Below are 26,107 nucleotides of genomic sequence, written 5' to 3' on the forward strand. Positions count from 1 at the left end.
CCCCTCTCTTTCTTAATTTTGATGCGGTGAGATATGTTTAATATCACTCCTTTTGCCATCAGATCTATTTGACTCTATTTATTTATCAAGTTGCTTGGTGTAATATTACTTCCTGCAACGCTGTCATTGCACAGTATTTTTGGGAAGTTTGCAGAGCTTACGTATTATTGGTTGCTCGATATAATATAATTCATATATATCTTTTTAAATACGTTTTAAATTTTACATAATACAGGGTCATCATTATGTTTTTTGCCAAAGGCATTGTAATCATGTTTTGGGGATTTTTCATATATGAACCATGCATATACTTTTTATTCTCTTTCCCTCACTTATGGACATTGATTTGTATCATGTGGTTTGGGATTTTACTTTGCATTAATATATTTAGCGCATCTTGTTTTTTTTCCTATGTTACCACTGTTCCACTATACACAGTAAGGTGCAGCTCTATTCGTTCACATCAGTATTCTTTAGGAGTACCTTTGTATTGTATTTGTATTTAATTAGCGCAGTTGCTTCCCAATTCTTTTTCCACATATGTTTTTAACAATTTGGAACATAAACTGTGTTTCTCCTTTTTTTTTTTTCTCCTTCCCCCTATTCCATATAACAGACCAATAAGGCTCCTGTTCTATCTTGGTTATGTATATGAGTATATCAGCTACTAATAGTGTATTCTATGTATGCATTTTTATCTGATTGTGGATTACTATGTATTTTGTATTTAAAATTACTCATGCCTAGCAAAGGACATGGCTCCCTTTGGGCCCAGTGCCCTGAAGACATTTTTCGTTTTATTTTATTTTAATTTTCTTTATTTGAGAATCTTCTATCAACTGCTGGCTGGGTGACCGGCTGGATATATAGATCCTTGTCTCCTCAGTCCGGCGTTTTTGCAGTCTCCTGTTTGCATTGAAATTTCCCATTGGTGGCCATTTGTTGTGGTCGCGCTATGGCGCAGCTTGTTCTTTGCGGTCGGGCCATTTTACTGTGGCAGTGCCCTGTTATCTCTGGGGCGTCCGGCAGCCATTTTGTGTTTTGCTTTTGGTCTCAGTGCTGGCTTCTATATACGGCGCGCAGCACATATATCCACAGATTTTTACCTCACTCGCTTTTTCCTCACCGCACACCTGTGTACAGAGGGCGGGCAGTGGTGCTGAGCAGTCTCTTGCTGGGTGAGTCCCCTGGGTAACCCCCCCGGTCAGCGCAGCAAGGAGGGTGGGCTTTTTCAGGTCTTGAATAGGTCCCTGAGAGCTGTCTGTGGTTATGAAGTCAGTATCTGGGCCTTCTTCTCAAAACATGCCAGAGGTGGCAGCTGGTGCTCCTGCACCTGCGGTTCCCATGGACACTTTGTCGGCAATCCTGGAAACATTTGTTGCCAGGGTGGAAGCGGCGTGCGGGGGGTAAAAAGCGCCCCTTCCTCCGCCATCTCCTGGGGAATGCTCTGACTCAGACCCAGGCCTGGCTGCAGCACAGGACGATCCCGGTTCTGGGTTGTCAGAGGACGTGGACCAGGACCTTACTTGTGAGGAAGACTCCTCACTTGGGTCAGTACAGGACAGGGCACTTGTTAGTGTGCTTATCAGTGGGACTCTCTTAAAGGGGTTGTAAAGGAAATTTATTTTCTCTTATCGTCCATGGACGGACACAGCTCCTTAAATCTTGACAAGTGGGTTATGTTCCCTGTTTACAGGAGAGGACTAGGCAGAAACATGTTAAATAGTTTAAATACATGTTACATTTAACAGAGTTGACAGCCCCGCCCAGGGGGCGGTCCCCTCCAGACATAACCCTCCTCACTGCAGCTTGCAGCCTCAGTTTCGTTCTGCCTAGCAAGGAGAAGGACGTATTGGCTCCCTTTGAGCCCAGCGCCCTGAAGAGAAATTTTATTTTATTTTACTTTTTCTTGAAGAATTTCTTTCAAACTGTCGGCTGAGAGACAGGCTGGATAATATAGATCCTTGTAGTCTACTCAGTCCGACCAGCAAGCGTGGACACACCTTTGCAAAGAGGCTTGGTCTGCCACGCCATACCCCATGACTCCTGGGGGGGGGGCGGTGAGCTTTGCTCCGAGGTCCACATATGACTGGGCTGTGGTGTTGTCTCACTCACAGTGGACCGGGCCGACGGCTATTTCGGTTGTAGTTCTGTCAGGAATGCGTCGGCGAGTCCTCGCTTGGACGGATAAGTACAGTCCCTCCTGCTTCGGTGGGTTGGTACGGCTGGGCATTCCTGGGGTTCGGGAGTCCCTTCTCCTCCCTTCCGTGCTCCTTTCCCTTGCTGCATTGCTAACATTGCCGCTGTCAGGGGGGAGGGGGCCTTCCTGAGGGGACTGTGTTATCTGGCCTGTGTTTTTTCTTTTTTGTATTGGGCTTTCCTGTGAGGGATTTTTCACTATTAAAAAGCCCTGTGATGAGCACAGATGTTTATGATTATACTTCAGCAGACGCTGACTGATTGGTGACACCTGTAACGGTTTTACTTTTTATGCTGTATCTGTGTCTTATCCTTACATAAAACAGCCCTAGGAGGCTTTTCCTGTTTAAACACAGGTCCCTGCAGAAGTTACCTCACGGTTCTTTTCCTCTCACAGGCAGCGCTGGGCAGTCTCCTCCTGAGGGAGTCCCCTGGTTACCCCTGGTCAGCGCAGCAAGTGGGTGAGAGGCCCTGAATAGGGCTCTAGGAGCTTTTGTCTATTTGTATTGACAGGTGTGCATATTATAATACACACTATGTAAATATTGGAGTCAGTATCTGGCAGGTGTTAGCACCTGGGATTCCTACAGAGTTTTTATTGTTAGTCCTGGACACAGTTTGTGCCAGGGTGGGGGTGGACTGCGGGCGGGTGGTAAGAGTGCCCCCTTCCCCCGTTATCCCCTGGGGAATGCTCTGTTGTGAAGCCATGGACCAGGTACCTAGTTAAAAAAAAAAAAAAAAAAAAAGCAGAATAAGGCATTTATAGGTGCGCTTTTTACTGCTGCAAGGGACGCTCCTAAGCTGCATAGTGCAGCTGGGTTTCCGCCGAGGGCTCGGTCTTTTTTGGCTGACACAAATCAGACCGCTGTGTAGGATTTTTCCTTCTGTGCCCTTCTTTGATCATTTCGGAGATGCGGAATGAGAAAAGCCGCTGAGGGCTTTTGTAGTCCCTCACCGCCGGGTGGGAACCCCCGCTTGTATGGATCTGACTGATAGAAGATCCGAAGTACTGACCCGTTTCCATGTTTACCATGCTGGGGTCTGGCTTGCGGCCTATTTGTGGCCACTACACTGGGGTCTCAGTCGGCGCTAGCGCCATTTTTTGGGAGGTTTTTTCAATTGCATTGAAAACTCCCATTGGCGCCCATTTGTCGTAGCCGCGCTATGCACAGCTTACATTGTGCCGGACATTTTCCTGTGGCCCGCGTTCTGAACGCTCGGCGGCCATCTTGGAGTAGTCCTGACCCCTAGTGCTGTATACAACTCACAGAGTGAGCATTTGCACCAACAGTGGAGGAGCACCGACGCTCTCCTGAGGTTTATTAGGCTAGCGGACCAGCTGGTCCAGGGCCTCATATAGGTCTGTGATGCTTCATTGAATGCTGCGCCCTTGTTTCCAGGGAAATACTGTCCAGGGTGGTAAAAATCTCTTGTCTCTGAAATCATTAGATTCCTGTGCGCCACCTAGTCAGAGTCTCTCTGATTTGGTGACAGAGATCCCCGACTCTTCGGTCCGGGAAGTTATTTCTTCCTTCCAGTGGTCTGTGTTTACGACGGATGCCAGCTCACGGGTTGTGAACCTGGGGGGTTCACAAACTGGGGGGTCCATCGGCCCTGAGTCGCTGGACTTGCGTGGACCTACGGCCACACCTCCCTGAATGTGTCTGGTCTCGGTAGCTACCCAGGGTCAGGCCTTGCAGTGCCTGGTGGAGGAACCGCCTGGTAATACCAGGTGCTGTCTACTGTTCATTGTCCTACTATTAAGGCGATTAGGCTATGCTTCTCCTTGTGGTCGACTGATCTGGTTTCAGCCGGACAACGCCACGGCCGTGGTTTCGGTCTACCATCAGGTATGCCGGCAGGCAGACTACTGGAGTCGCCAGATGCTGGACCAGGACGACTGGTCTTTGTGCTTGGGGTGTTTCGCTTCCTTGCAGGTGGTGAGCCTCACAGGGCATGGATCTCCTGGCCGGCACGTCTCCGCCGCAAGGGTGTCAAAGTTAGTGGCCAGGTCTAGTGATCTGGTACAGACGCGTCAGTCGCGCTGGTGGCCCTGTGGGGTCTGTATCGGTGATTTTTTGCCGTTCCTCCATGGTAGTTGCTTCCTCGGCCGCTCCACAGAGTGGAGGCTGAGGAGATCTTGATGATTCTAATCGCTCCAGATTGACCTCGGCGTCCTTGGTACGCTGATATCGGGCGCCTGGTAGCGGAGGCACCCTGGCGTTTGCCAGGGCAGGAGGTTCCTCTGTCTCAAGATCCCATACTTCCTCCTGTTGTACAGTCACTGACTTGCTCAACATGGTTATTGGAAGCCAGACTTTAGGTGACCGGGGTCTGTCTGACTCGGTCATCTCAACAGGGCACCGTAGTCTTCTTCCGGAGGATCTACCATCGCACCTCGGTGCGAAGGGATGGAGTGACGTCCACGGACGTACTCTCGGTGTCCAGGGTCCTGCTGTTTTTTAAAGCTTGGAGTGGATCTAAAAATTGCTTAAAGCACCGTTTTGGGGGCAGATTTCAGCCTTGCCTGTGTTCTTTTAGTGGCCTTTTTGCGGCCCGTTTCCTGGTGGGTCCCCTTTTTTTGTGTGCAGGGGGTTTGTCTTATACTTCCCCCTCTTGGCCCATCTCTTCCCCCATGAGTTTTGACTCTGGTGCTCTCGGTTCTTCAGGAACCTTCCTTTTGGAAACATCAGAGAGATTTTCTCTTGACACTATCTCAGAAGGTGGCCCCTTTAGTGGCCTTTACCTCTGTTAGAGGGGTTTCTGAGTTGGCGGTCTCGTCTTGCAAGCCACCATGCTTGATCCTCCATAAGGATTAGGTGATGGTGCGCCCGCGACCTTCCCTTCTTCCGAAGGAGGTTTCGGCTTTTCATACTTTAGGCGTGGTACACGCTTTGCGGGTATACCAGCCTACTACGACTCCGTTTCGGAGCTTCTGACTCTCTTTTGTGTCGGTGTCTGGTCCACAAAAGGGCCTGGCGGTCTCATCGACCACCATTTCTCGGTGGATCAGGCAGGCCGTCATACAGGCCTATGCTCCTAAGGGGCGGGCCCCCCTTTCCAGTCACGGCACTTTCGACCAGGGCAATTGGTGCTTCCTGGGTTTTTTTTTTTCGACATCATGCGTCGGTCTCACAGGTGTGCGAGGCGGCGATTTGCTCGTCCATTCACGCTTTTTCCAGAATTTACATGGTTGCTGTGAGTGCATCTTATGATGTTTTTTTCAGCCGCTAGTTTTTGCCGGCGGCTGTTTAAAGTTGCACCTCCTCCGTTGAGGAGCTCTGCTTGTTTTGGGGTGAAGTTAAAATTGGTTTTACTGATATATTTCCCACCCCTCGTTTTTTGACACTGCTTGGGAACGTCCCACTTGTCAAGATTTAAGGAGCTGTGTCCGTCCATGGACGATAAGAGAAAATAGGATTTTTTGTACTCACCGTAAAATCCTTTTCTCTGAAGTCCATGGACGGACACAGCTCCCACCCCTCCTTTTTAGGTTTGTACTGCTTGTTACGAACTGAGGCTGCAAGCTGCAGTGAGGAGGGTTATGTCTGGAGGGACCGCCCCCTGGGCGGGGCTGTTAAACTGTTAATGTAACATGTATTTAACGATTTAACATGTTTCTGTCTAGTCCTCTCCTGTAAACAGGGAACATAACCCACTTGTCAAGATTTAAGGAGCTGTGTCCGTCCATGGACTTCAGAGAAAAGGATTTTACGGTGAGTACAAAAAATCAAATTTTTTTCATAATAAGCATCCTTTACCTGCAGACATTCCTCTTTTCACTTCCTCATTGTTCGTTTTTGATCAGAAGTTGCTCTATTTCTTCTCTGTTCTGTTCACTTCCTGCTTGTTTGATTTTTACTCACCACCGTGCGTGACGTGCTCTCCCCCTCCTGGGAACTACATCTGTGCAGCAGGACGCTCTCTACGTGTTAGAGACTTCAAGGAGGTGTGAATTACTGGGCGTGCCGCAATGCATACTGGGAAATGTAGTTCTTACATGAACAAGCACCGCAAACCAGGAAGTGAATGAGAGAACAGAAACTAGAACGCCGGAGGTGATATAAATGAAGGAATTTAATAGGTATTTACTTGTTTTTTTAACCGAATCATTACACTATTCTGTCTGTCTACCTTGCAGACATTAATTTTAGGCAAAACATTTTTTTCCCTTACAACTCCTTTAAGCTGGATAGAGCAGGTGAGGCATCCAGTGAGGGTTCAGCCTTTTTTGGGTCCCACAAGTCGGACCGCTCTGTGAAGGTTTTTCCTTATGTGTCCTTTTTTTGACAAGTTCACTGATAAGGAATGGGAAAAGCCACAGAAGTCCTTTGTGGTTCCTCAGCGCCTGGCCGTCCGTTACCCCTTTGTGGACAGCCTTTTGAAGAAATGGGCTTCTCCTCCGGTGGTTGACCCCCCCCCCCCCCGATTGCCCGGTTAAATAAGGTGACCACTCTCCCTATAGAAGGGACCCCTGCCTTCAGGGATCATACTGATAGGAGGTCCGAGGCACAGACCCGCTCCATGTTTACCATGCTGGGGTCTGCATTGCGGCCTATTGTGGCTGCAACCTTGGTGTCTCAGACACTCGCTGAATGGGCAAAGGTTTTGCACCAGACTGTGGAGGAGCACCAGCTCCCTCCCGAATATATTAGACTGGCTGACCAGTTGGTCCAGGGCCTTGAATATGTCTGTGATGCTACACTGGATGCAGCCCCCTTGATATCCAGAGCCTCTGTTTCGGCAGTAGTTTTACACCACCTGATTTGCCTGAAATGCTGGTTTGCTGACCAAGCATCCAAAAAAGCCCTGGCAGATTTACCCTTCAAGGATGGGAGGCTTTTTGGTACCTCAGTGGATGACATTATTAAGGATGTCACTGGGGGTAAGAGCACTCACCTCACTCAGTCCACCAAGGGGAAGGAGCCGCGCCGTAAGCCGGGTCCTTCGTTTCCCACTCAGAAGAGGTATTTTTGCCAGTCGGGGTCCACGGGTAAACTCTCCCAGGCCGACAAAGGCTCAGCTGGGGGACAGAAACGTCCCTGGGTGCGTAAGCCGAACAAACCGGCATCCAAACCTGCCACCACATGAAGTTTTGCCCCCACCCGACTCATGGGTGGGGGACGGCTTTGCAGGGTCACGACTCGGTGGACCTCCCTGCTCTCTGACCAGTGGGTCTGCGAAGGTGGTATCTTCGGGGTACAAGATTTCTCTCCTGTCTACCGAACAGATTATTTCCCTCAAGTCTCCCTCTCCTTCCGGCTCGTTGGTCTGCCCTATTGGGGTTTGTGGTCCCTGAAGAAGGACGGGGGTCTGTCCAATCTTGGATCTCAAAGCCCTTAATGCCTTTGTGAGAGTAAGGAAGTTTTGCACGGAATCCATTTGCTTGGTGGTGGCTGCGCTCCATCCGGGGGACTTTCTGGCGTCCTTGGACATCAAGGACGCATATTTGCATGTCCCAATTTGCACAAGTCACCAGAGGTTTCTGCGCTTTGCAATAGGGGAAGACCACTATCAGTTTGTGGCCCTTCCTTTTGGACTAGCGTCACCAAGGTGCTCGCACCGATCCTAGCTTTGCTGAGACAGCAAGGCATTGCCATTGTGGGCTACTTGGACGATCTTCTTCTCAGAGCAGCTTCTGGCTCAGAATTAGAGGTGGATGTGTCTATAGCCTGCCAGACCCTCCAAGAATGCGGGTGGGTGTTAAACATTCAGAATCCAGTCCTGGTACTGACTCAGTGTTTTGGAGTACCTAGGGTTGATTCTGGACTCCTCGGAAGCGAGACTCTTTCTTCCCCTGGAAAAATTGCAGACTCAGGCTGCGGTGAAGCTGTTGGCATCCTGCAAATGGTCATCTCTCCGTTTTTTGCATGCGAGTCTTGGTCCTGATGGTAGCCTCCTTCGAGGCAGTACCGTATGCCCAGTTCCACACTCGAGTATTGCAGAAGGAGATCCTGTCCAAATGAAACAAATCTCCATTGTCTCTGGATCGTCAGATTCAGGTAAGCCACCTAGTCAGTCTTTCTGTATTGGTGGCTAAGATCCCCGGCTCTTCAGTCCCAGAAGTCGTTTCTTCCCTTCCAGTGGACGGTGATTATGACGGACACCAGCCTTACGGGTTGGGGGGGGCGTCTGGGGGGTCCAGTCGGCCCAGGGTCGCTGGGCTCTAGAAGAATCCCGTCTGCCGATTTAATGTCCCGGAACTGGGCAATCAGGATAGCCTGATTGCCCAGTTCCGGGACATTAAATCGGCAGACGGGATTCTTCTAGAGCCCAGCGACCCTGGGCCGACTGGACCCCCCAGACGCCCCCCCCCAACCCGTAAGGCTGGTGTCCGTCATAATCACCGTCCACTGGAAGGGAAGAAACGACTTCTGGGACTGAAGAGCCGGGGATCTCAGCCACCAATACAGAAAGACTGACTAGGTGGCTTACCTGAATCTGACGATCCAGAGACAATGGAGATTTGTTTCATTTGGACAGGATCTCCTTCTGCAATACTCGAGGGTGGAACTGGGCATACGGTACTGCCTCGAAGGAGGCTACCATCAGGACCAAGACTCGCATGCAAAAAACGGAGAGATGACCATTTGCAGGATGCCAACAGCTTCACCGCAGCCTGAGTCTGCAATTTTTCCAGGGGAAGAAAGAGTCTCGCTCCCGAGGAGTCCATGGACGAGGAGGTTGCAAGGTCGCCCAATCAGGATCCAGTCGGACAACGCCATGGCGGTGGCTTATGTCAACCATCGGGGAACACAGACCTCGGCTGCAGCATCCGAGGTCGCTCACATCCTGCGGTGGGCGGAAAGAAGCGTCGGCCATCTACATTCCGGGTGTAGAAAACTGGCAGGCAGCTGGACCAGGGAGAATGGTCATTGCATCCAGAGGTGTTTCAACTCCTTTGCAAGAGGTGGGGCACACCAGACGTGGATCTCCTGGCCTCTCGCCTGAACCGCAAGGTGTTGAGGTTCGTGGCCAGGTCCAGAGATCCCTGGGCAGACACGGCAGACTGGAGGCTGAGGGGATCCCGATGATTCTAATCACTCCAGACTGGCCTCGGCGTCCTTGGTATGCCAATCTTGTGCGCCTGGTGGCGGCTGCCAATGCGGGAGGACCTTTTGTCTCAAGGTCCCATACTTCATCCTGCTTTACAGTCGCTGGCTTTAACGACATGGCTATTGAAAGCCAGGTATTGAGGGACCAAGGTCTTTCCGACTCGGTCATCTCAACTATGCTGAGGGCACGGAAGTCTTTTTCCAGGAAGGTCTACCATCGCACCTGGAAGGTCTACATCTCTTTGTGTGAAGAGATGGGGTGGCGTCCATGGACGTATTCGGTTTCTAGGGTCCTGCTGTTTTTACAGCGTGGCGTGGATTAGAAACTTGCCTTAAGCACCATTAAAGGACAGATTTTAGCCTTGGCTGTGTTCTTTCAGGGGCCTTTGGCGGCCCATTCTCTGGTGGGTACCTTTGTGCAGGGGGTTCGTCATATACTTCCCCCTCTTAAACCATCTCTTCCTCCATGGGATTTGAATCTGGTGCTCTCGGTTCTTCAGGACCCTCCTTTAGAAAACGGTGTCAAGAGAGGAATCTCTCTATCTCAGAAGGTGGCCTTTTTGGTGGCCATTACTTCTGTCAGACGTGTTTCTGAGTTGGCGGCCTTGTCTTGCAAGTCGCCATACTTGGTCCTCCATAAGGATAAGGCTGTGTTGCGCCCGCAACCTTCCTTTCTTCCGAAGGTGGTTTCGGCCTTTCACTGTAACAAGGACATTGTACTTCCATCCTTGTGTCCTCGGCCGGTGCATCCTAAGGAGGTTGCGCTACATACTTTAGACGCGGTTTGCGGGTGTACCTGTCTGCTACGGCTCCGTTTCGACGATCTGACTCACTTATTTGTGTCGGTGTCTGGTCCACAAAAGAGCCTGGTGGTCTCGTCGGCCACCATTTCTCCGGTGTATCATACAGGCCTATGCTCTTAAGGGGCGGGCTCCCCCCTTTCCGGTCACGGCACATTCGACCAGGGCAATTGGTGCTTCCTGGGCTTTCCGACATAAAGCGTCTGTCTCACAAGCGTGTAAGGCGGCGACGTGGTTGTACGTTCACACCTTTTCCAAATTTTACAAGGTTGACATGAGTGCATCTTCAGATGCTTCCTTCAGCCGCAATGTTTTGTAGGCGGCTGTTTAAAATTGCATCTCCTCCGTTGAGGAGCTCTGCTTGTTTGGGGTGAAGTTGTTTGTTTTTACTGATACTGTTGCCACCCCTCGTTTTTTGACACTGTCAAGACTTTTCAAGACTTTTGAAGTCTGTGTCCGTCCATGGACGATAAGAGAAAATAGGATTTCTTTATCGTACATCACGGGACACAGAGTCTTAATCATTACTATGTGGGTTATATTCCACCTTCAGGTGCTGGACACTGGTGTAATCAATTAGAACAGGAAGTTCCCTCCCTATATAACCCCTCCCATACTGGGAGCACCTCAGTTTTTTCACCAGTGTCGAAGGTGTTGGTCAGGAGTAGAGTTGACACCTGGATGTTCGGGTCCGAACCGAACTTTAAAAAAAAAGTTCGGGTTCGGGAACCCGAACCCCATTGTAGTCAATGGGACACAGACTTTTAGAACCGCTGGAGTTTTTTTTTTTTTTATTATTATTATTAAAGGACTTTATTCTACGGTGTGTTTTTTTTTTTTTTTTTAACAAGAATTTACACTTCCTTCGTGAAATTGTAGGGGTACAGTGTACCCCATTACCATTTCACACAGGGGGGGGGGTCAGGATCTGGGGGTCCCCTTTGTTAAAGGGGTCTTCCAGATTCTGATAAGCCTCCCGCCCGCATACCCCCACAACCACCGGGCAAGGGTTGTGGGGATGAAACCCTTGTCCCCATCAACATGGGGACAAGGTGCTTTGGGGGGCACCCCAATGCACCTTCCCAATGTTGAGGGCATGTGGCCTGGTGCGGTTCAGGAGAGTGGGGGCCGCACTCATGTCTCCCCCTCTTTTCTGCGGCCGGCCAGGTCAACGTGCTCGGATAACAGGTCTGGTTATGGATATTTAGGGGCACGTCATTTTTTTTTTTTTTAAATTGACGGCGGGGTTCCCCTTAATATCCATACCAGACCTAAAGGGTCTGGTTATTGAATTTGCGGGGACCGCCGCACATTTTTTTTTCCCAAACTCCGGACCTGAACTTTTTCCAATTATTCAGGTTCGGGAAAAAGCCAACGTCCGTACCGAACCCGAACTTTACAGTTCGGGTTCGCAACTCTAGTCACGAGTAAACATGTGCTCTAAGGAGCTTCACTGGAGAGATCCATGCTGGATTTAAAAAACCTCCATAGAATCCGGATCCGTCCAAGGTGCTTCATAGCCAAAGTGGACGGTACCCGGGCCTCGGTACAAAGAACAAGGTTTTGCCTATAATTCTTCTCTCTGAGAGCTGGACCCTGGGTTCCAGAGCATTGGTCGATGCCAAAGACCAAATGTTTTTTCTGTTGCCAGGGTGCTATATAGGTCCAGGGGAGAGGTGACCTGCTATGGACCCCAGTCCCTGAAGGTCTGAGACGAAGCCCACGGCGAGGGGTGAAGGCTGGGCCTCTTGCTTTGCAATACCCTGCAGCGTGGAAAGGTACCTGTTGCGTCAGGTGGCGGATGTTCCGTGGTGACTACCTCTGCGAGAGGACCTTCTGTCACAAGGTCCCATACTTTATCCTGCTTTACAGTCGCTGGCTTTAACGGCATGGCTAAGAAAAGCCAGGTGTTGAAGGACCGTGGCCTGTCGGATATGGTTATTGCTACCATGTTCAGAGGACGGAAATCTTCCTCTAGAAAGATTTATCATCGTACTTGGAAGGCTTACATCTCTATGTGTGAGGAGCTAAGGTGGCGACCTCGGGTGTATTCAGTCTCCAGAATTCTGCTGTTTTTACAGCGTGGTGTGGACCAAAGACTTGCTTTGAGTACCATTAAGGGGCAGATTTCTGCCCTGGCCGTCTTTTTTTTTTTTTTTTTTTTTTTTTTCCCACGCCCTTTGGCGGCGCATTCCCTGGTGAGTAAGTTTATACAGGGGGTTCCACATGTGGTCCCCCCGGTGCCACCGCCTTTGCCTCCGTGGGACTTGAATTTGATCCTCTCGGTACTTCAGAAACCACCGTTTGAAAATATCAGGGAGATATCTTTGTTGACTCTCTCTCAAAAGGTGGCCTTTTTGGTGGGCATTACGTCAGTTAGACAGGTTTCTGAGAAGGCGGCCTTGTCTTGCAAGGCTCCTTATTTGATCCTCCACAAGGATAAAGCGGTGCTACGCCGGCAGCCTTTGTTTGTTCCAAAGGTCGTTTTGGCTTTTCATCTCAATGAGGACATTGTACTTCCGTCCTTGTGCCCTCGACCATCGCATCCCAAAGAGGCTGCTTTGCATTCCTTGGAAGTGGTCCGAGCTCTGCGGGTGTACCTGTCCGCTACGGCTTCGTTCCGTAAGTCGTACTCACTGTTTGTCTCGGTGACTGGTCCTAAGAAGGGTATGGCGGTCTCATCGAACACCATTTCTCGATTGATTAGACAGGTCGTGATTCAGGCCTATGCCATACGTGGACGTGCTCCTCCATTTCCTGTCATGGCGCATTCTACCCGGGGGATAGGTGCCTCCTGGGCTTACAGACATCAAGCGTCTGTCTCCCAGGTGTGTAAGGCAGTGACTTGGTCGTCCATTCACACTTTCTCCAAATTCTACAAGGTTGATGTGAGTGCATCTTTGGATGATAGCTTGGGCCGCAAAGTTTTGCAGGCGGCCGTTTATGTTGCATCTCCTCTGTTGGGGAGCTCTGGTTATGTTTGGGTTTGTCTGTTTTGTTTGCTGTTCCCACCCCTCGTTTTTTGACACTGCTTGGGGACGTCCCTAATGTTCAGTGATTCTGCTGTGTCCGTCCATGAACACAAGAGAAAATATGATTTTTGTATTCACCGTAAAATCCTTTTCTCTGTAGTTCATGGACGGACACCGCACGCACCCCTCCTTTTTTTCTATGTTTGTACTGTTTTTTGACAAACTGAGGCTGCTGTGTGCAGGAAGTGGGGTTGTACCTAGAGGGACCGCCCCCTGGGCAGTACTGTACAGTTTAAAGTTGTATTAACACTTTTACAATGTTTTCTGCCTCTCCTGATAGAAGGGAAATACCCTAATGTTCAGTGATTCTGCTATGTCTGCTATGTCTGTCCATGAACTACAGAGAAAAGGATTTTACGGTGAGTACAAAAATATATATATTTTTTTATATATACTCTTTGCTTGGAGGTCACAAAAAAGACAGTTAACTGTGGGAGAGAATTGTGTGTTGTTTCTCTATCCTTTTATATCATTGGTCATCAACCCTGTCCTCAGGGCCCACTAACAGGCCAGGTTTTTAAGATAACTAAGAGATATCACAGGTGATATCATTTGCTGCTCAGTGATTGCAGTATTCTAGTCTGCATCTCCCCAAGGTAATACATAAAACCTGGCCTGTTAGTGGGCCCTGAGGAGAGTGTTGATGAACACGGCTTTATATGAGGGTGACTGGTGGTTCTTGCGGATTCTGTGTGTCCACTGATTAGAATCGCTTTATATGAAAGCATTGGTTCTGTACTGCACTTACACTATTTCAGAGGGGTATGCGTATGCTATTTTGACTGACTTAAAGCTCTGGACTTTCTACACCTGCTGCAACCAGTGTGAAGCTTCATTGAGTTGGCGGGGGAGGCATGTGATATACGTTCTGTCTCTGCCTGAAGACTCCCTTCTACAATCAGTGGCTCTGCCTGAACGTGACTTTCTGTATTTCTAGAACGTTAAGGTGAGCTGATAAACTGACATTATGTCCTGTTGGACTATAATTATAGAGGATACTGAATAAAATGCGTTTTTTAGTCGTTCGAGGATGAAAAAACCGAAGGCCCCTTTCACGCAGGTGGACTTTTTTTTTTTTTTAGGCGTACCCAATCGGATCATCCATTGCCCTCCTATTACACCCACCGACATCCAAACCTATCTGCTAAATTTTGTAGCAAACACATTAAGTTTCAGTTAATAGTATGATTTTTGGATAGCTCCACAGGTAGTTTAAATGCATGGCTGAGAATCCAGTTATTCTAGCTGTGCATATGTAAGATTACATGGAAAGTGTTCACTGCTGGTAGGCCATATTTGGGGAACATGAGTGCATACTGACCCCTTAGAGCAGTCAGAGCACTTATTGACAGTTGTTTATTGGTTCACACTGGTCCTACATGTGCTCAGACTTCGCAAGCACAAGTCGCATGACATGTCAAAATCAATGGTTCCCTATGAGAGCCATCTTAACTAGTCCAACTTGTGCCGGTCTGACTTTGAAAAAGGTTCCTGCACTACTTTGCTCCAACTTGGGCCCAATTTCAGCCCATTGATTTGAACATAAGTCGGATCATCTTAACTAATCCGACTTGTGGCATGCTCTGAGGATCTTGAAGGAGAGCCCCAGAACAAAATGATAAAAAAAAAAAAAATGGCGTACCCCCCACCCAAATGCATACCAGACTCTTATTCTAGCATGCAGCCCCCCCCAAACCATACCAGGCCACATGCCCTCAACATGGGGGGGTGGGTGCTTTAGGGCAGACTACCTTGGGCATTGGTTGTGGGGGTCTACGGGCAGAAAGGGGGCCTCCAGATCCGGGCCCCCCATGTGAATGAGTATGGGGTATATTGTATCACTACCCATTCACCCAAAAAAACAAGAGATGGATTTTGACAGGTCTTTATTAAAATGAAGAATGTCCCCCATCGTAGCTCCATTTCTTTTTTTTTTTTTTTCCTCCAGTACCTCCACCGATGTCTTCTTTCTCCACCGACCCGCTAATAATAATACAAATAAAACGGCCCTTCCGACGCTTGGTACCGCCGTTGTGTCAGCCAGTTCTTGTATAGGTTTTAGCGGATTGGTGGAGTAAGAATACCTGAGGACGACGATAGCAGTGGGCGAAGACCGGAGGAAAAAGACATCGGTGGCGGTAGCAGAGAAAGAACACGTTGGAGCTACAACGGGGGGACATTCTTAATTTTTAATGAAGAACTTTTCAAAAAAACTAACTTTATTTTGGGTGAATGGGTAGGGGTACACTGTATCCCATACTCATTCACAAAGGGGGTCCCCTTTCTTAAAGGTGGCTTCCAGATTTTGATAAGCCCCCTGCCGGCAGACCCCCACCATCACCCAAGGTTGTTGGGAAGTGGCCCTTGTCCCCATCAACATGGCTTTAGGGTGAAGGGGGAAAGCAAAGCCCCCCTGCCCCCCACCCCTTATGTTGAGGGCATCTGGCCTGGTATGGGTCCAGGAGGGGACACTCACTCATTCCCCCCCACCACCACCTTCTTTCCTGACCTGCAGGGCTGCATGCTCAGGTAAGAGTCTGGTATGGAATTTTTTGGCGTGAGGTTTAATCCATACCATAAGCAAAGGAATTGTTTTGATTGGTCAAAGCACAAGTCCCAATCATCTAAGTTGGATCCCGTTCATTGGATCGGAAGTCATGCAATTTCCGTGTCGGAGCAGTGTGAACCCAGCCTTAATAGTTTATGGAGTAAATCTTTTTACCCTAATGAAATTGTTTCTTTCATTCATGAAATATTCACTGTTTTTGTCTTTTCAGAATACAGAATGTGCATTTGTTATTTGCCCTGCTTGCAAAATACAGCACAAAATGAAAATGAGGTATTTTACTTATAGTACATGTATTTAACTAAACTCTGTTAATTAAATATAATTTTAACCACTTCAATTGCAGACATTTTCACCCCCTTCCTGCCCATGCCAGTTTCAGATCTCAGCACTGTCACATTTTAAATGCCAATTACTCAGTCATAAAACACTGTACCCCTATAATATTTTTTATTCTTTGAGATAGAGCTTTCTTTTGTTGGTAGTTAACCACTTGAGGACCGCCGCTAGACGATATAAGTCGACAGAGTGGCACATGGGAGTACATGTATGTCCCTGCCATCCCACGGATGGGGGGTCCGATGGGACCCCCCCACCCGGTGCCTGCGGCAGTCTGTTTTTGCTTCAGGAGCGATCCGGGATGAGGGTGCGGCCATTGATTTCTGACCACCCCCTCACGATCGCTCCTGGCGAATGAGAAGCTTCCCCTGCTTGTGTAATGTAAACACAGGCAGGAGGAAGTGATGTCATCTCTCCTGTGGTGTTCTTTTCGTCCAGAGCGCAGAGGAGAGAAAACATCAAGTAAGTGCACCAACAGTACACACACACCAGGACACATAGGCACACAATTCACCCCCAGATCACCCCCCAGCCCCCAGTCACAGTGTCACTGATTGCAGTGATCATTTATTTACCGATCACTGCATTTAGTGTCATCTGTGACAGTAAAAAGTTGCAGGGCAGTTAGCTTTAGGCCCCTTTAGGTCCAGGGTAGCCCCCTACCCCCCTAATAAAGCTTGTCACCACGTCTACTACTCTCAAATTTCCATGCTGTGTTGCTCATCCCACATTCAGTCCCAACAACCTGTCCATGACCAGGTCCACCGGGGGAAAGCCCAGGCGTATCTAGCCACGGAGCCCAAAGATTCTCCTATTTCCGTGTACTCCCCCTGTGTTGGTAGATAAGTTTCTCCATACGTAGCATATCTCCTATGTTATAAGTCAATTCCCTCAAGGTCGGTTCTCAGATTTGCAGTAAAACATAATCAACTTCCTAGCCTGGAATAGCACTCTATGAACAGCCTCCCTTGTGTACACCTCCACCACATACTCCTCCAATACACCCAATAGACATACCCTGGGGTTCACAGGTATAGATACCCCAAATACCGAGTTGACAGTACTCACTACCTCGGCCCAGTATTTATGCAGTTTGGGGCATCTCCACAGGAGATGGATAAGATCCCCATGGTCACGCTTACATCTAGTGCATGTATCTTCATTTTGCATCCCCATCAACTGCAATCTATGCGGGGTATAATATACCCTAAAGATGATATGTAATTGAGTGAGCCGCTGGGCCACATTCAGTGAACAAATGCTCACCCCTTGAAATATCTCTTCCCACTCCCATTTTTCCCTCACCGGTATTGGATGCTGCCCCAAGAAGTTAATCAATCGTTTTTCTGATCGATGTAGTGCCGCTGGTGCCGCCAGGTAGCCAGTTACTTATTTAGGTTCCCTGTCAGGTTTTTATATAGCATCAGGTTCCCCATATATTACCTAAAAAAAGGTTTTAACCCCCTGATTGCCCCATAGAGTTAACCCTTTCACCAGTGATCACCCTATAAGTGTTACGGGTGACGTTGGTTAGTTTGCTTTTTATAGCATCAGAGCACCCACCGTATATAACCCAATAAAAGTTTAACCCCCTGATCGCCCGGCGAGTGATATCAATTAGGTTTTAGCGTCAGATAGGGTCTGCCTCGCCCCAGGCAGCTTCAGGTTAGCGCCAGTAGCACCAACACCCACGCACAAAGCATATACCTCCCTTTAGTGGTATAGTATCTGAACAGATCAATATCTAGCGTACCCAGCAGTTTAGGGTTCCAAAAACCGCATTGTTAGCAGGATCAGCCCAGATACCTGCTAGCACCTGCATTTTGCCCCTCCGCCCAGCCCAGCCAAGTGCAGTATCGATCAATCACTGTCACTTACAAAACACAACACACATAACTGCAGCGTTCACAGAGACAGGCCTGATCCCTGCGATTGCTAAGTTATTTTTTTTATTTTTTTGGTAACGTTTTATACATTTGCTGACAGGTGCTTTTTTTTTTACCTGTGAATCCTTACTAGTGTACCACTAAATTTAGAGCCCAAAATGGCAAATCGAAGGTACACTAGTGAACAGGCCTACGAGTTTCTGAGCATGACAGATAGTGAAGAGGAGGTCACGCATCTGTCAGATTCGGGCTCGAAATACAATCCCGTAGAAGACAGCGGCTCCATGTCGGATAGCTCTGATGACGAAGATGAGGTCCCTGCTAAGTTCAGGCGTACCCGACCCCATTCTGCTGTTAAGGTGCAAGAACCTGCAGGTCCCTCGTATGGAGCAGAGAGCCAGTACGAGCGCCGCTATTCCTTTCTGGTGAACTGGCAAGCACCAGCGGCCTAGAATACCCTGGTCGTACATCCAGCATTGCAGTAACACTTGGTGACGTGTCGAGTCCCATAAGTGCAGTTCAAGTTGGCGAGGTGGCTAGCCAAGTAGTGTCCCGCTGCCACCAAGAAGAAGACAAAGACAGGCCCGTCATGCCCATATTGCCCTTCCTGCTGCATTTGCCATTCCTGATTGGGTCCCCACCACTTCTGCAGCACCTGTACTTCCCCCATTCACTGGCCAACCCTGTATTCAGGTGGAAACAGCTGATTTTACGTCACTTGATTTTTATTCGCTGTTTTTCACGTTAGATCTCTATAGATCTATTGTGGACCAGACTTGTCTCCAGTCCACTCTTGCCAGAGAATGGAGACCAGTTGCGGTTTCTGAATTTAAGATCTTTCTGCACCTTTCCCTCAACATGGGCATAAATAAATTCCAGAAGTTGCGGACGTATTGGTCCACATGACCATATGCCGCGTTCTCTGCCTTCATCGCCAGGAAACGATACAAGGCGATCTTGCGGTTCATGCACTTCAACGACAATGAACTTTGTAGTCATCATGGAGACTCTGAATACGATTGGCTCTACAAAATTCGGCCCCTCATAAACCACTTCAACAAACATTTTGCAGCCTTGTATACTCCCCATCAAGTTGTCTGCGTTGATGAGTCCCTGATTACATTTTCTGCCCGCTTGTCTTTCAAACAGTACCTTCCCAGCAAGCGTGCCAGATACAGGGTCAAGCTCTATAAGCTCTGTGACAGTGCAACAGGCTATACATAGAGCTTTATGGTTTATGAGGGAAAAGATGGGTAGAGCCGGAGGACTGCCCAGATTACATAGGGAGCGCTGGCAAGATTGTGTGGGACTTGGTGTCACCCTTATTCGGATAGGGGTACCACTTATATGTGGACAATTATTACACAAGCGTGCCACTTTTTAGTCACTTGTTTGATCATTAGATTGGAGCATGTGGCACAGTGCGACCTAATTGCCGGTGCTTTCCCCAGTAGAATCCCGTCTTAGGCTGGGGAAAGAGCCAGCTCAAGGTGTAGTAATTTGCTCGCTGTGAAGTGGAGGGATAATAAGACTGTTTTCGTTCTTACCTCCCTTCACGCAGACACGACAGTCCAAATGTGTACAGCGGCTGGTATTGTGGAGAAACCCCCGTGTCCACGAATATAACCAAAATATGGGAGGGGTGGACCTCAACGACCAGTTGTTGGCTCCATATCAAATTGCCGGTAAGGGGAGACGCTGGTACAAAAAAGTGTCTCTATACTTCTTTCAATTGGCTTTGCTGAACGCTCATGTGCTATACAGAGCTTCAGGACAGACTGGATCCTTCCTTACATTCCAGGATGAGATCGTCACAGCCCTTCTGTATCCAGGCGGTGCTGCACTTCACCATTCCCAACCAAATGCAGTAAGCCAAAAGCATGAGAGGCATTTTTCATATGTCCTCGAGAGTACCCCTACCCAACGAGCCCCCCAAAGAAAATGTTGTGTCTGTAGAAAGCGCGGATATAGGCGTGAGGCCCGTTATTTTTGTCCCCGCTGTCCTGACGAGCCTGTTCTTTGCATTGGTAAATGTTTTGAACGCTAGTGCAGTTTTAGCATAGAGTACAGCATTTCACAGGCTAGGACACTTACACAGGGTCTCCCAAGATGCCATCGCATTCTGAGAGACCCAAACCTGGAACCCAAAAGTTGAACAGTTACAAAAAAAAAGTAAAAAAAATAAAAAACAAAAAAATATAAAGTAAAAGCAAACATAGTTGTCGTTTTATTGTTCTCTCCCTCTCTATTCTCTCTCTATTGTTCTGCTCTTTTTTTACTGTATTCTATTCTGCAATGTTTTATTGTTATAGTTTATCATGCTTACTTTTCAGGTATGTAATTTTTTTATACTTTACTGTTTACTGTGTTTTATTGTTAACCATTTTTTTGTTTTCAGGTACGCCATTCAGCTGCAGCACGGATTTATTTATCTTGACAGCAACAGCGTTTGCTCCCACGATACTTAAAGCCGTGACTCCAGTGCTGTAGAAGGTTATTTCATCACCACAGTTAAAAAAAAGATCATATATGCTGAAGCATGGGGGCAGCAGGGGCGGTGGAACGATTTTGCTCCTAATGCCGAGTACATCCGGTCGAAATTCCAACGGTGGCTTGCTTGTGGAAAAGTCAGACCGTGTGTACGCGGCATAACTTTATGCCGCATACATACAGTCGAAATTTAGAATTTAGACGGCGGCTATGTTTTTATATATATTTATATTTTAGGCACAGGTTGCGTTAAAAAATGTTTTAGTTTTTTACAGTTTTTTTTTTGGTATTTGCTTTGCAGGTATGGTATGGTAAGGTCTTACTGTTATACTGTAATGTTACTTTGTTTTAATGTTAACCATCATTTGCTTAGCAGGTACGCCATTCAGTTGCAGCGCAGATTTATTTATCTTGACAGCAACAACGTTTGCTCCCACGATACATAAAGCCGTGACTCCAACGCTGTAGAAGGTGATTTCACCACCACAGTTAAAAAAAGAGCATATGTGCTGAAGCATGGGGGCAGCAGGGGCGGAGGAACGATTTTGCTCCTAATGCATACGGTCAAAATTCCGACGGAGGGTTGCCCATGAAAAAATCAGACCGTTTGTATGCGTCATAACTTTTTATGCTGCGTACATACGGTCGAAATTCCATTGCTGGACTTTGAATGGTTATACCAGAATGATGCCTGTGGGTTTAGGTATCATCTTGGTATCATTCTTTTCAGCCAGCGGTCGGCTTTCATGTAAAAGCAATCCTAGTGGCTAATTAGCCTCCAGACTGCTTTTACAAGATATAAACAGCGCCATTGGGAAAGCATTTTATCACACCGATCTTGGTGTGGTCAGATGCTTTGAGGGCAGACCCCAATTTTTTTTTTAAAAATAGTACCTGTCACTACCTATTATCATAGGAGATATTTACATTCCCTGAGATAACAATAAAAAATGTTAAAAAAAAAATTAAAAAAGCAAAAAAAAAAGCACCTTCTGTCCCCCCCTGCTCTTGCGCAAAGGTGAACGCAAGCGTTGGTCTGGCGTCATATGTAAACGGCAATTGCACCATGCATGTGAGGTATCACCGCGAAGGTCAGATCGAGGGCAGTAATTTTAGCAGTAGACCTCCTCTGTAGATCTAATGTGGTAACTTGTAAAGGCTTTTAAGAGTGGATGATGTGTGACATAAGCTTCTAAATGTTGTGCATAAAATGCCAGGACAGTTCAAAACTCCCCAAAATTACCCCATTTTGGAAAGTAGACACCCCAAGCCATTTGTTGAGAGGTATGGTGAGTATTTTGCAGATCTCGCTTTTTGTCACAAAGTTTTGAAAATTGAAAATAAAAATGTCTTTCTTTATTTTCAAACAAATGAGAGCTGTAAAATACTTACCGTGCCTCTCAGCAAATGTCTTGAGGTGTCTACTTTCCAAAATGGGGTCAATGGGGTCAATGGGGGGGGGGGGGTTTTGTGCTATTTTGGCATTTTATGGCCTTCGAAACTGTGATAGGTAGTGAGGATTGAATTAAAAAATTTGCGCCCTTAGAAAGCCTGAAGGCGGTGCTTGGTTTTTGGGACCCCATACGCGGCTAGGCTCCCAAAAAGTCCCACACATGTGGTATCCCCATACTCAGGAGAAGCAGCAAAATGTATTTTGGGGGGGGGGAATTCAACATATAACCATGGCATGTTTGAGCAATATATAATTTAGTGACAACTTTTTGCAAATTTTTTTTGTCATTATTCAATAACTTGGGGCAAACATTTTTTAAATATTCAATGGGCTCAGCATGCCTCTCAGCAAATAGATTGGGCTGTCTACTTTCCAAAATGGGGTCATTTGGAGGGGGGGGGTTGTGTGCCATCTTGGCATTTTATGGCCTTCAGAACTGTGATAGGTAGTGAGGAATGAAATCAAAAATGTATACCCTTAGAAATCTTGGAGGTGGTGCTTGGGTTTAGGCTCCCAAAAAGTCCCACACATGATTTTATTTTTTTTTTGTCATTATTCAATCACTTGGGACAAAAAAAATATGGGGTGTCTACTTTCCAAGATGGGGTCATTTGGGGGGGGGGGGGGTTGTACTGCCCTGCCATTTTAGCACCTCAAGAAATGAGATGGGCAGTCATAAATTAAAAGCTGTGTAAATTCCAGAAAATGTACCCTAGTTTGTAGACGCTATAACTTTTGCGCAAACCAATAAATATACGCTTACTGGCATTTTTTTTTTACTAAAGACATGTGGCTGAATACATTTTGCATTTTGGCCTAAATGTATGACTAAAATTGAGTTGATTCGATTTTTCTTATAACAAGAAGTAGAATATATTTTTTTTCAAAATTTTCGGTCTTTTTCTAGTTCTATCTCAAAAAATAAAAATCGCAGAGGCAATGAAATACCATCAAAAGAAAGCTCCATTTGTGGGGAGAAAAGGACGCAAATTTTGTTTGGGTACAACATTGCATGACCGCGCAATTACCAGTTAAAGCAGCGCCAAATTGTAAGAACACCTCAAGTCTTAAGTGGTTAATAATCATTAGGTATTTTATTTTCTATGAACTAAGTTTTTTTTTCAACAATGGCTGTTCATTATTTTTATGAATGGCATCCATTCTTGTGTCAGTGTTCTATTGATTGGCCACAGGTATTACATGGTACAGGTCAACTATGATTGGCCCATTGTATCATGTGATCACTGTTGCCAATCTCAGAGATGACGGTAATGCACAGTAAATGGCTATAAATGAATGCCATGGTCTACTATTGACATGTGATCACTGTTATTCACAGCGATCACATGGTACCAGGGCCAGCCTGGTACAACTATCTGTCTTTCACTGTGTCCGGTGGACACAGCATGTGACAGTATGTGGACCCTAGGACATTATCTGGAGGATGTCAAATGATGTTCACCCAGGATAACTTCCATCCACTCTTCATGGTTCACACTGTGGTAACCTGTGAAGATAATGCCTGTTATCTGCTGAGTTGTTTTGTGCTGTATTCAGTGGTGCCCCCTAACCCATGGAATTGTAGCAGTACCTGCCATGAGTACAGTAGTACTGACCTACCTAACCACTGCACTGACCTACCTGGTGACTACAGTGAGACCTACAGTGAGGGGGTAAAAGTATTTGATCCCCTGCTGATTTTGTATGTCTGCCCACTGACAAATCAGTCTATAATTTTAATGGTACGTTTACTCTAATGCCGCGTACACTCGGTCGTTTTTTGTGATGAACTAAAACGACGTTTTAAAAAACGTCATTTAAAATGATCGTGTGTGGGCTTTACGTCATCGTTTTTTGTCTTCTAAAAAACGACCAAAAAAAAATTCGAACATGCTTCAATTTTTTGTGTCGTTATTCAAAATGTCGTTTTTTGTGTCATAAAAAATTATCGTGTGTGGGCTAAAACGACGTTTAAAACAACATTTTTAAACCAGCGCATGCTCAGAAGCAAGTTATGACGTGAGCTTGAATGGAACAGAGAGCCGTCGTACGTGTTGTACGTAACCGCGCTTTGCTAGAGCATTTTGAAAAAATATGGTGTGTAGGCAACGTCGTTTTTTAAAATGAATTTTGAAAAACGTCGCTTTTTTTCATGAGAAAAGACGACGTTTTTTTACAAGACAAAAAACGACCGTGTGTACACGGCATAACAGTGAAAGACAGAATAACAACAAAAAAATTAAGTAAAATAAGTATTTGACCCCCTTCGGACAAAGCATGACTTAGTACTTTGTGGCAAAACCCTTATTTTGCAGACGCTATAACTTTTGCGCAGACCAATCAATCAGTACGCTTATTGCGTTTACATATTTTTTGAAAAAAAAAAAATGTATCGGCCTAAACTGAGAAAAAATTAGCTTTTTAAAAAAAATTGGGGATATTTATTATAGCAAATAGTACAATTTTTGTTTATAGGGCAACAAATTTAAACCGCAGAGGTGATCAAATACCACCAAAATAAAGCTCTATTAGTTCAAAAAAGACATCAATTTTGTTTGGGAGCCACGTTGCACGACCGCGCAATTGTGTTAAAGCGACGCAGTGCCGAATTGCAAAAAGTGGCACGGTCATTTGGCAGCCAAATGATCTGGGGCTGAAGTGGTTAAGAGTGCTTCTGATCTCAGCTCATTACCTGTATAGAAGACACCTGGGAGCCAGAAATCTTGCTGATAGGGGATCAAATACTTATTTCTCTTATTAAAATGCAAATCAATTTATAACTTTTTTAAATGCGTTTCTCTGGAGATTTTTCTTTTTCTTTTTTTTTTTCAGACACCCTAGAGAATAAAATGGTGGTCTTTGCAATACTTTATCACACCGTGTCGACGCAGCGGTCTTAAAAGCACATTTTTTTGGGGGAAAAAATACACTTTTTTTAAATAAAAAAATAAGAACAGTAAACTTGGCCCAATTTTTTTTTATATATTTTGAAAGATAATGTTACGCCAAGTAAATTGATACCCAACATGTCACCCTTCAAAATTGGGCCTGCTCGTGAAATGGCGACAAACGTTTCCCCTTAAGAGCCCTTTCACACTGAAAACGCCTATAGCGGAGCATTAAAATAGCGGTAAAACCCTGCTATTTTACCGTGTTTTTACCACATTCGCGGTAAAATTCCCGCAACGCTATGGGCGTTTTGACAGTGTTTTACAAGCGTTATTGAAGCATGGGCGTCAAAGGACAACCCCACTTCTCTACATCACTTCCCGTTTACTTCCGGGTATCTCGTGGAGGTGAGAAGAAGGTACAGAAAGAAGATGGAGTTTATGGAGCTTTTTTGTTGTTTGTGCTACTCTATTGGGAGATAATCCACCAACAGAGGCAGAAACATCGCTATTGGGTTCATCCCATCCTCCAAGCACACACCTCAAGTGGACAATTTGTGTTGCTATATGAGGACTTGAGAGTGCAACCAGAAAAGTTCAGAAATTACACTCGGATGAGCATTGCAACGTAAGTATCTATATCCTAATCCCGCTCCCAATAGTCTCGAAACCCTAACCCCGCTCCCAATAGTCCAAAATCCCTAACCCTAATCCCGCTCACAATAGTCCCAAATTCCTAACCCTAACCCCGCTACCAATTGTCCCAATTCACTAAACCTAATCCCGCTCCCAAGAGTCCCAAATCCCTAACCCTAACCCCGCTACCAATTGTCCCAATTCACTAAACCTAATCCCACTCCCAATAGTGGCAAAACCCTAACCCTAATCCCGCTCCCAATAGTCCCAAATCCCTAACCTTGCTCCTAATAGTCTCAAATCTCTAACCCTAATCCTGCTCCCAATAGTCCCAAATCCTTAACCCTAATCTTGCTCCCAATTGTCCCAATTCACTAAACCTAACGTATACCGCTCCCAATAGTCCCAAATCCCTAACCTCGCTCCTAATAGTCTCAAATCCCTAACCGTAATCCCTCTCCCAATAGTCCCAAAACCCTAACCTCGCTCCTAATAGTCTCAAATCCCTAATCCCGCTCCCAAATCCCTAGCCCTAATCTCGCTCCCAATTGTCCAATTCACTAACCCTAATCCCGCTCCCAATAGTCCCTAATCCCACTCCCAATAGTCCCAAATCCCTAGCCCTAATCTCGCTCCCAATTGTCCAATTCACTAAAGCTAACCCTAATCCCGCTCCCAATAGTCTCAAATCCCTAACCCTAATCTCTCTCCCAATTGTCCCAATTCACTAAACCTAACCCTAATCCCGCTCCCAATAGTCCCA

General features: G+C 46.7%; 1 protein-coding gene across 3 annotated transcripts in view; it reads left to right on the forward strand.

Annotated features, from left to right (window-relative positions):
* Window positions 1-26,107, forward strand: part of TRMT1L (tRNA methyltransferase 1 like) — a 281,542-nt gene that overhangs the window by 103,871 nt on the left and 151,564 nt on the right. For all 3 annotated transcript variants that reach the window (XM_040331221.1, XM_040331220.1, XM_040331222.1), the window contains one exon: window positions 15,864-15,925. In XM_040331221.1, coding sequence (XP_040187155.1) covers window positions 15,864-15,925 — 62 coding nt within the window. The remainder of the gene's footprint in view (window positions 1-15,863; window positions 15,926-26,107) is intronic.

The sequence above is a fragment of the Rana temporaria genome, chromosome 12 (assembly GCF_905171775.1).
Source record: "Rana temporaria chromosome 12, aRanTem1.1, whole genome shotgun sequence".
In the NCBI taxonomy this organism is placed as follows: Eukaryota; Metazoa; Chordata; class Amphibia; order Anura; family Ranidae; genus Rana; species Rana temporaria.